We start from the raw sequence: 10,823 nt of genomic DNA, 5'->3' as shown, positions 1-10,823 counted from the left end.
AACCAGACAGTGACGGTCCTCTGTTGCCACAGGTACTCAACCTTTATTTCTCTACCAACTGCGTGTCCACAGATGGGTACAAGGCCCTGCCACCCTACCCAACCTTAAGATCTCCCTTCCCTTCAGCAGGAGAGAAGCAGAGGATCTCTGTGGGCTGGTGCCTGGGGGAGCCCTGCCCAACTCTCTTGTGGCCTCTCTGGAGACTTTGAGAGAGGGGAGGGACAAGAGGTGGGATAAGAGGCCACAGAACCTGGAGCCCATTTGCTTAATCTTTGCCAAGGGGCAAAAGCTGAGTTAAAAGAACATTTGCATTCACCAAACACTCTTTTCCCATCATCAGACACGGTCCACGTAGACACACATTCCTCCAGCAAGGAAGGAGGGGGAAGACGTGCCCTTGGGTGACTAGCCATTTTCAGTGACATCCTTGCAGCTCATGGGTAGGTGGCACTGGGGGCAAAGAGTGAGGCCAAAAGTCTGATTCTGGGGATTTGGAATCACCCAGCTGTGCAGACTATGGTATGGTGCATACAGGGTTAGGCTGGAAGGGTACAGTGACCAGGTAGCCAAGGATGTCTGGGGTCTTAGGCACCAGGGACACGAAGGGCAAATCTGGCCTCTGCTTGGCAGGCTGGGCAGCACCGAGAGAGAGACTTGGCATGTCTCATTTGTCTAGGATGGGAAAATCGGAGTCTGGGAGTGCCCAGAGCAAGGCGGGCAAGCCAGCGGTCTCCTAGAAGCGGATCCTTGCCCTCTCCTACTACCATGTGCCTCTCTCTGACCTCCTAACCCCTGCACATATAAACAGCAAGAGGCTCAAGCCCTCATGAGTCCTCTGTTTTGTGGAAACAGAGTACAGGGGGCTTGTCTGCCCTCGCTGTGCACAGTTGGGCCCAGATGTACCCCCCTCACCTCTAACTGATCAGGCCCCAGACCAGACACTAAGCGAGAGGTCAGAGATGGCAAAATTCTGGGAGTCCTTCATCAGTATAGAGGCACCAGTCACCAAGTAAATGCCCAGCCTCCAAGCAAGCGGGTGCCTGCTCTAGAATGTGCTCACGGATTTGGGGGTGGAGGTCCATGTCTGGATCTGGCTTCTGGGCAGATTCCTCCCAGGCTGCAGCTCCTGGGCTAGAGCTTCATGGCTGAACTTCCCAGTAGACTCCCAGTTACATGAATTATAGAGCCCCCCATGCGTACGGAAGCAGGGACAGAGACCCCTGGCAGGGCCCAGTGAGCAAGCGATGAGTGTGATGGCAGTGTGGAGAGTATGGGTGGACGCTTGGGCATCATCAATCTGAGGTACACACTGGAGACTCCACTCTGTTCCCGGCACTCACTTGTGGTCCTTTTCTTCTGGAAGAAAAACCCAAGAGCACACTAAGTACACATTCACAGTGGGTCCTTCTAGCTCCTTTCATGCTCCATTTCTCCTGGAACAGTTACATTCTCCCACAGCATTCACCAGTGGATCCCCAGTCCCACTGCGTCTCCCAAGGCAGCCTCACTGATGTCCCCTGGACCTCCTTCACTCCACATGTTCTATCAACACCCCCGGGCCACCCCAGGGTATATTTTCCTCTTGATTTTCAATTTGGGGAATAACTACCCAGTATGATGAGATCCAGAAACTGATTGCATCAACTCTTCATTCACCCCATACACTCAGGCCTGCTGATTTTACCACCTACATCTCTTGAGTTCATCTCTTCCCCCTGCTGCCCCCAGGCTTCCAGTCCTCTCAGCCCTCCCCTTCAACCCCATCTTAACACACCATCATGCTCCTGCCTCTGGCATCACCCTACAAATCCAGGCTGTCTATCCTCTTTGGAGACTCTCCATTGCCTTCCGAGTAAAGTGCAGGCCCACCTTGTACCCTGGACTCTCCCCTGGAGAGTCCCCACTCAGTTTCTCCAGGCCTCTTCTCTCCTCAGTCTGGCCTACTGGCCTCTGCCTGACAGTTGCTCAGCCACACCTGGGTACAGCCAAGAGATGGGGCAAGAGGACCCCCACCGCTGCCCCCTCACCTACCCACTGGGGCTGACCAGGCATCCGCAATTCTCCCCAGGACACATCCCTCATAAATCACAGGGAAGCCGCGAGCGTCAAGCCTCAGCAAAACTTCCCTAAAAGGCTACCAGGCTGACTTGGGAACATAACAGGGTCCCCTCTCCCACCCCCGCCCCATCCGGCTTTAGGAGGCCCGAGGGACTGCAGCCACATGGGGCAGAGCTGTTTGGGCTTGCAGCACACCATTCCACCTCTCAGATGTGGCCACAGATGACCAGTCTGAATCCTTCCTGTGGGCCCCACACCACTCCCTACAGCAGACCGCCACCCTTTCAAGCCAAGCCTCACCAGGACCATAGTCAACATCTCAGGTTAATGCTAGAGGTGGAGGTGTTGCCCAGAACCAGTTCACCCTGGGCTGGCTCATTGTCTCTCCTCAGACCAGCTCAACATAGCTCATCAGCCTCCCTGCCTTGCCCCTCCTATCTGTCCTCCATGGTTTCTCCAGTCTTTTCCATGCTTCCACCCTTCTGCGGCTCTCATTGCCATGAGGATAATGTCCAGGGTCTTTCCCTTGGCATTCAAGCCCCTTTCCACACTCTAGTCTCACCTCTCTACCCTGCACTCTGAGCCCCAGCCCCAGGAGAGACACCAAACCATGCTAGCCTAGCTCTTTCTCCACCAAGTTCTGTCCTCCTCTTTCAAACCTTTGCTTAGGCCTTACCTCTTCTAGAAATCATCTCCAACCTTGCCCCAGCAGGGACTGCTCCCTCCCTAACACTTCCAACATGCCCCATCCTGTTAGGGGCCCCTTCCCTCCCCCCAGGCCACCATCCTGCAGCCAGTACTGAACAATGCCCAAGACATAGGCTTTTTCCCATTGGCTAAGAAATTTTCTCAAGAAAATACATTGAACCCGTTGACAGTTGTGGCTACAAAGGAAGGCTCTCAAGGAGGACAGAGAAGCTGCCTGAGCTGCGAAAAAGGCTTGACCTCACAGATGAGTTAGTGTGATTAAGGCTGGCCAGTGGATTTCCTGTGCTTCAGGAAATGAAGACCCCTGTGCTTCAGCCAGAAATGGGGAAGCCCTGGGCCCCTGAGGATGGAGTTTTAGGCCATAGACCTATTTCACCTTCTTCAGCTCCCTAGGAGTATCCACGGTGGGTGGGTCAGAAATAACCATACAGGGGGCAAAATGCCTTGTCCAGCTCCCTGCTACCTCACCCATGATTCCCACAAGGCCTTGCTCTGGCTGAGCACCTGCCTCCACCCTCAGGGGAGTCCCTCTATGTGTGTCTGGTCACCCTATGGACAGACCCGTGGAGGGTGAGCTTCTCTTTAATAAGATAAAGTGTTTACAGTGGTCAGGAAGACTGGCCAGCGTGGGAGATAGGAGCCGATTGATTGCCTTGGCCCCTATGGAATGACAAGTACGTGATCTATTTATAGCCCCCCAACTCCAGGCTCCCTCCCCTGAGGCTGGGACACATTCCTGCCAGAGATGGCCCTCAAGGACCCAGCTGCTCCAGGGCAGGCCTTGGCCATGGCTGGGCCTAATCCAGACCCCCCAGAGCAGCCTGGCCATGGGGCTGCTGCCTTGGCTCAAGCTCCCAGGAATAGTGAGTTTTTTGCCCCTGCTTCTTCCCTGTCTAGGCAGCTCTGACAGTGAGAAGATGCTGCCTCCTTTGCCCTTGGGAGGTTCAGAATCACCCTCTCTGAAGCTCCATCACCAGCAGAGGTCAGCAGACTTCTCTACACACTGCCCCCAGTCCTGACCCTGCCATTCTTCCTCCATCACTGGGTTAAGGCAGAGAACCCCCTCTTCCACCCTCCTACAAGGTGATACCAAAGAGGCCAATCCAGTATGGCCTGGAGTCCCAGAGGTAGTCAGTGGCTGCCCACTCCATGTCTGGGAGATTGTCCTGAGAATGCCTGCATAAAGACAGGCTAGGTTCAGAGAAGTCAGAGGCCAAGGCCCAGAGGAGGGTACAGTGGGCCTAGCCATGCAGGGTTGGTGGCGAGTGAAGAGAGGGAGACAGCATGGCCCTGAGTGGTGCTCCTGGCCCCTGTAGGGTAAGATCCTGCAGATACCACAGGTCAGAGCCACCAGACCAGAGCCCCTTCTTATCCTCCACTTGGTGATCCAAGAATACTTCTTTCTCTGTACAGACAGAAGCGGAGCAGAGGCAGGCAGGGAGGTAGACAGGGAAGCAGGCTAGAGGCAAGCAGGGTGGGGGGCTTGTCTGCGGCTTTCCACTCACCATCCATGTGGTTCCGGGACAGGTACTTGAGGGCTTCATCAAGCAGGATGACAGGCAGAGATATCTGGAGCACCACCACCCACTGGCGCCCGCTCAGTGGGGTCACCTGGAAAATAAGCTGGGGAGGGGAGACGTTTGGATAAAGGAAGGACTTCTTGTGCCCCTGCCATCCACCTCATCCACCTGTTTCATACACCGGCTACAACGGACTCTTCCTGAGCATGTCTAAGATGCTCCTTGAGGTGCCACCTCCAGATCCTTGTCTACCCTGGTTCCTCTGCCAGAAGTACCCTCCTCTGCCCTCCCTCAATGACTAAATGCTCTTGGTCCTGTTTGAGAAGTAGGAAGGATTCTGTACTGAGAAAGAACAAAATCTTTCCTCCCGCCCTCACCCTGGGAGATTCCCCACAGAAAGAGGTCTTATCTCCACCTCTTTGTTCCCCAAGAGTGAGGGCTCCCATAGCACAGGCTGCCTGTACCAAGCACCTTCAGATCTCCCCACTCCCAGTCCTCCAGGCAGCTTCCATAGTAAAAGGGCCACCCTGGCCCTCTCAGTGACCAACCCAGGGCCCAAATGTCACAGGAGGGTTTGGATCCTGTCACAGAAGAGGATTGGGGCAGGGCAGAAACTCACCGGCAGGGGTGGCACCAGCAGGATGAGAAAGTGCAGGGCCATGGACATGGCCACAGCTGCCAGCAGCCAAGGGTTCAGCCAGGGTGGCATCCGCAGCAGCGACTGGTTCTCTGAGACACTGCCAAGGGCACAGGGTGCTCATCTCAGGCCAGGATGGGAGCAGGCGCTGCTGGGGCACCCGTCCACCCATGTGGAGGTGTGTGTGGGGTGGCCTGGGGCCTCAGCATTTCCCTAACTGGGTCTATAGACTGGACCACTTTTGGGAGGCCAGTGTAGCCAGGAGGAGTGTGTCTGCTCAGCCACACTGGCCTGTCCTAGGGCTTGGATGCCCTTTCTCTGTCCCTCAGACCCAATCTTGGCCCCTCCACTTACTCAGGCCCCAGTCTTGGCCCTCTTTGTTCCCTAGATCTCAAGTCTGGCCCACTCGTTCTCAAAACCCACTTTGGGACCTGTCTGACCCTCAGGTCCTAATCTTGAACCCCATGATCCTTAGGCCACAGTCCTGAATACCTCTGACCCCAATTCTGGGCTCTGACTGGCTCTCAGCCTCCACACTTAGGTCTCAACCCCCATTTCTAACCCTCTGCCCAGCCCACCTGTTGAGGGCATTGCACATTTCAATGGTCACCAGCACAGACAAGGCCATGGTTGTGGGAAAGCGTGATTCGAAGACCTCGCAGTCAATGTCGGCAAAGAGTGGGTTGTCCTCGGAGCACTTCAGGAAGTTCCTCTGAGAGCACCAAGGAGGAGTGGGGTGGGGTTGGGGAAAACAGTGGTCAGGGGAGGGGCCAGTATGTGGGAAGAAGGAAGCCTCACTCAAACCACATCTGAGGACATAATACAACCAGTGGGCAAAGTGCTACCATGTGGTGGACCAAAGGAGGGGTGCCCACCCAGAATGGGGTTGGAGAGGCTACACTGTGCCAGGGAAAAGGGAGGTCACCCTGGGGTGGGCGTGCAGAGGGACAGAGGGAGAGCAGCTAGCATTAGGATGGGGAGGACAGAAGAGGGCCTTGGGATCAGAGGGAGGATGCAGGCTTTACTTTGAGGCTTCATGGGGCACCCTGAGTATTGGAGGTGCAGGAATAGGGGTGGTGATTTACTGAGACCACAGAATAAGTCAATGCATATGAAAATCAATCAGCCAAACTGCTTGAATAGAATTCACCTTTGGTGGGTAAACAAAGGCTGCATGTATCCTAATCACTGTTATTAAACAAGCTTCTATTCATATCTCCTTCCATTTCTGCCACTGAAATTGAGCTCTACCAGACTTGACTTTTGCTAGGGCGCCTGGGTGGCTCACTTGGTTAAGCATCTGCCTTGGCTTCAGCTCATGAAGCTGGGGTCCTGGGATTAAGCCCTACATCAAGCAGTCCAGCTCCCTGCTCAACAGGGTAGTTGGCGTCTCCTTCTCCCTCTGCCCCTCCCCCCACTCGTGTTTTTTTTCTCGCTCTCTCTCCCCATCTCTCACTCTCTCTCTTTCAAATAAATACATAACATCTTAAAAAAAAAAAGACTTGCCTTTTGCTTACAACATGGGTTAATGAATTGCTAGGTGCAGGCTTACTACATGGCTTCTTCATAATTAAGCAGCAGCTCTCAGAGCTCTGTAGGGGAAGTGGCTCTTGCCCCTGCAGTCCCAGGGGAGAGTTTTCTTCCTGTTCATAGACTTTGCTCATAGATTCTGCTGTGATAAGATGCTGAGTTGAGGACATGCGTGACAACTTCTGTTTTGTTCTCTCCCACAATACTGGGATGAGTGTGAATGTTCATAACGGTTCAACAGCTCCCTTCTCCAATAATAAAAATCTGTTCCCTGGACTTTCATCTGAACACAGAGATCTTTTAAGCTAAAGGTTTAAAAACTGGACCCACATGCTATAAAAATAACCCTCAAAGAGAAATCTATAAAATGACAGGCTGTGAGCTCCTGTCCAGTAATTAGATCCCTGTTTTCCCACACTGCATAAAAATGGCTAAGTGACTGTCAGCCAGAAGGGGCCGCTAGCACTTTCCCCTTCTCTCTCACACAAGATGAAAACTTATTAAAAACTCTGGCTTGGCTAGATTTCTTATTTTGGGAGATTTTGGGAGACAAGGAGATGGAGATTCTTACCTTATTTAAGTCAACAGTGGGATTTTCTCCAAAAACCAAGCTCTAGTATTTGGGACAAGTGCATGTTTTTATTTGGCACTGATCATAGAGCAGAGAAAATGTCCTAACATTTAATTCCACCCAGAGAACAAGAGGACCAAATACCTCTTCCTATTGTACCACTGTGGTCAGGCCCCACTTCTGCAGATCTTAATGGCCTATGCAAACACATGCACACAAATACAGCGTATACACCTCCCACACAGGCATGTGCAGCCCTAGATCCTTATGCATGTGCAGAGGGAAAAAAAATACAAACAGGCTCACATCAAGATGCGTCAATAGATAAATGCCCTGCCCAGTTCAGACCTTCTGGGTTTTACCAGTATGCATCTGCTACACACATGCATTATGTCCCAGGTCATGGTCACAGTGTGGTCTCTTGAATTGTTTATTAGAAGGTACTCAGGGCTGGAACTTCTGTCTCATAGGTTCACTGTAAGCCTTGTAGGGATGGGGGCTTGTTTCTTTGGGTGATGCCACTGTTCCGCTTGCTCCTTGCCTTTGCCTCCCTGCCTATATCCTATGTACCTTATCCTGCAAAGCCTCCTCTGTGTTTCATTAACTTAATAACGATACAACTCTTACTATGTGCCAGATGGTCTAAGCACTTTACAAGTATTGACTCAGCTAATCCTCCTGATAGCCTTCTGAGGCTGAGGTGGGGACTATTATTACCCATTTTATAGATGAGGAAATTAATAGAGAGGTTAAGTAGCCTGCCCAAAGTTACATAACCAGCGTACAGCGGAACTAGGGTGTGAGCCCCTGACTAGGGTCGTGCCCCTTGGTAGCCCCCTAACCAAATGACTGGGAGGAGGACTAACGACTTCTCTGGCTCAGGAGTTGGCCTGCTATCTCTAGGTTTCCAGTGGCTTCTGAGCTTGGCTCCTTAGATGATGGGTGTCCATGTATGCATATAGGGGTAGGGAGGCACAGCCATTGGCCAACCACAAGGTTCTGGACCCCTTCTCCCTGGAACCCCAACAACTGCTTGGGTTGTGAATTCTACCTCAGGAATAACCCCAACAAGGTCCCTGGCCGTCCTTGCTTACCAGTTGGTAGAAGGTGACGTGAGGTCCCTCGGCATCATATAGGAACCACCAGGTGGCGGCAGCCACTGTGGCCAGGCCTACGTACACTGCAAGGAGGGCAGGAGGAAGCTGGCTATAGTGGATGGCTGTGGTGTTCTGTAATCCATTTCTCCTTCCTAACAATCCCTCAAATTTGTCAGGGAACCACTCTCTCCCTTTCTGAGCCCTGTGGTTTGCAGAACCCATCCATAGTAACAGTGGTGGGTCTTGATTGGCAACCAGCATCTGCCACACCCCTGGCCGTGGTGATTGGCTAGGAGATAAGGAGGTGACCCAGTCGGGCCAAAAACAGGTCTGAGGCTTTTATCATATTACTGAGGGATAGATAGCTCTTTCTTCTGTTGAATTTGGGATTGTATTGGAGTAAACATGAGGGCTACAGCTGCAGCAGCCATCATTCTACTCCAAGGGGCACCTGCCTGAGAATGGAGCTGAGGCACAGCCAAAATACACCAAGGCCTGGATCCAGCCATGCCTGAGGCTTGATCTAGTCTTTCCCATTAGATGAGTCCACAGTTTCTTTTGGCATAAGCCAGGCTCAGTCATATTGTCTATAGTTTGCAAGCCTAACTGATAGAAGCTCTCAGGAAGCTCCTGAAACCCGACCAAGGACCCCACTCACCTCCAATAGCCAGATATCGAAAAAAGAGCCAGCCGCTGATAAGGGCCTCATGAGGGTTCCTCGGCAGCTTTTCCATGATGTCCAGGTCTGGTGGGTTGAAGCCCAGGGCTGTGGCAGGTAGGCCATCTGTCACCAGGTTCACCCAGAGCAGCTGCACGGGGATCAGGGCTTCCGGGAGGCCCAGAATTGCCGTGAGGAAGATGCTGGAACCAGAGTCGTAGGCTCTAGTCCCCAGCAACTGGAGGGTCTAGCTCCTACTCATACCCCAGGCTGGGAAGCTCACCTGCCGTGACCACAAGAGCCCCATCTCACTTTGCTAGTTCTTACGCATGTGAGACTTGTGTGTACATGGCTCTGGCTCCCACTGGGCCACTCCTGTCCCCCACCCCCACCCCCACCCCGTCTCAGCTCTGGAGCCTGGGCAAATCTGCTCTCCAGGCCTTTCCTGTTAGGCCGTAAACTCCTCTCTAGGGCATGCACACATGTGGACAACGCATACTGGGTACATACACATTGTTTACAGCCAGGAGCAAGGCTTAGCACAGGACCCACAGTCGCACAAACACAAGTAAACACCCACGTGCCTGCCCAGACAGGTGGAGATGGCAGAGTTCCAGGTGTCCAGGAAGGCACCTGCTCACCATCCCCCATGGGCATCTTTCACACATGAACCGAAGTGGGTACAAATCACACCCCGGCACAAGCCTTCCGTGCTTATACCTATGCCCAAAGATGCGCGTGTGTCCACATAACTTCCATTCGGGTACACACACCACGCTCACACGTGACCGTGTGCTCACATTCACATACACACGTGAGCACATTACTGCCCAAAAGTGGGGCTGGCTGTCCTGTCTTGCCAACTCTAAATGTAGGAGTTACAGTTAGAGGGATGACAGTAGACTTTTTAGGCACCTCTTTGGGGACTGGAGTACATCAAAGGAGGATTGATGAGGTGCTCCTGCCCCTGCCCTCCTTGAGGCGAGACCCTAGGAGTCTCCAGCCAGGGCAAAGCATGTGTCCCTCTATCCCTACAGACCCATCACAGGAACAGGCATTTCCCTTAATGACCTAGAGCTGGTCCAGAGGGCTGGGAAGAGGAAATAAAGGGCCTCACCAGACAACCTCGCCTACATTGGAAGAGATGAGGTAGCGGATGAATTGCTTCATGTTGTTGTAGATGGCCCGGCCCTCCTCCACTGCAGCCACGATGGAGGCAAAGTTGTCATCTGACAGCACCATCTCGGCTGCTGACTTGGCTACAGCTGTACCAGAGCCCATGGCAATGCCAATTTCTGCTTTCTTCAGAGCCGGGGCATCATTCACCCCATCTCCAGTCTAAGGGCCAAGTTAGGAAGGATCATGCCTAAGAAACTTCACTTCCTCTTCCTTGACTTCCCCCCACCCCAAAATCAGAGGATATCCCCAGGAAAGCAGACAGCTGAACAGAACAAATGGTGAGGTTGAGAATGAACTTAGAGACTGGGCTGGGGATGAAGCTAAGGGGAAGAAAGGGTTGCAGCCACGGACAAATTTGAAGAGAAGATCAAGTTGAAGGTCAGGGAAGATGGTGATGTGGACTTGGGAAGAGCGTGGAAGGGTCACTGATGATGGTGGAGATGAAATTCAGATTGGATGCAGAATAGGGGTTAGGGGCAAAGTTAGGTTAAGTCAGGGATGAGATCAAGGTGATGGCTCAGGTAAAGGACCAGGCAGGTGTTATAGTTAAGGTAAAGGTTGGAGCCAGGGTGAAGGTCAAGGTCAACACTGGACTCAGGCTCAAAATTTAAAAATTAGACTAAGGTAAAGGTCAGGTCAAAGTCAGAGGCCAAATCAAGGTTATAATCCACATCAGGAGTAAGGTCTTAATCAAGGTTGGAGTTGCAGTCAAGGTCAAGATTAGAGGCCAGATGAAGTTGAGGTCTACATAAAGTATTGGGTTAGGTGTCAAGGTCAATGCGAAGCATCAGGTCAGGGTTCAGGTCAAGACTGCAGCCCCTAACAGGGTTGAGCTCAAAGTAAAGATCAAATTAAGATGGTCAAG

At 52.6% G+C, this 10,823-nt stretch overlaps 1 protein-coding gene across 5 annotated transcripts in view; it reads right to left on the bottom strand.

Moving 5' to 3' along the window:
- Positions 1–19: 19 nt before the first annotated feature.
- Positions 20–10,823, bottom strand: part of ATP2A3 (ATPase sarcoplasmic/endoplasmic reticulum Ca2+ transporting 3) — a 32,514-nt gene continuing 21,710 nt past the window's right edge. For 3 of the 5 annotated variants that reach the window (XM_077851632.1, XM_077851635.1, XM_077851634.1), the window contains 7 exons: positions 9,897–10,117; positions 8,780–8,982; positions 8,119–8,204; positions 5,502–5,635; positions 4,906–5,023; positions 4,272–4,389; positions 20–1,356 (listed from right to left, as the gene is read on the bottom strand). In XM_077851632.1, coding sequence (XP_077707758.1) covers positions 1,337–1,356; positions 4,272–4,389; positions 4,906–5,023; positions 5,502–5,635; positions 8,119–8,204; positions 8,780–8,982; positions 9,897–10,117 — 900 coding nt within the window. In that variant the 3' untranslated portion in view covers positions 20–1,336. Of the gene's footprint in view, positions 1,358–3,870; positions 3,943–4,271; positions 4,390–4,905; positions 5,024–5,501; positions 5,636–8,118; positions 8,205–8,779; positions 8,983–9,896; positions 10,118–10,823 lie in introns of all 5 variants that reach the window. The other 2 variants (XM_077851636.1, XM_077851633.1) reach the window with 2 other exon arrangements.

Source organism: Canis aureus, chromosome 16 (assembly GCF_053574225.1).
Source record: "Canis aureus isolate CA01 chromosome 16, VMU_Caureus_v.1.0, whole genome shotgun sequence".
In the NCBI taxonomy this organism is placed as follows: Eukaryota; Metazoa; Chordata; class Mammalia; order Carnivora; family Canidae; genus Canis; species Canis aureus.
Note: the sequence above shows the minus strand (reverse complement) of the source record. Positions and strands in the feature narration are given on the sequence as shown.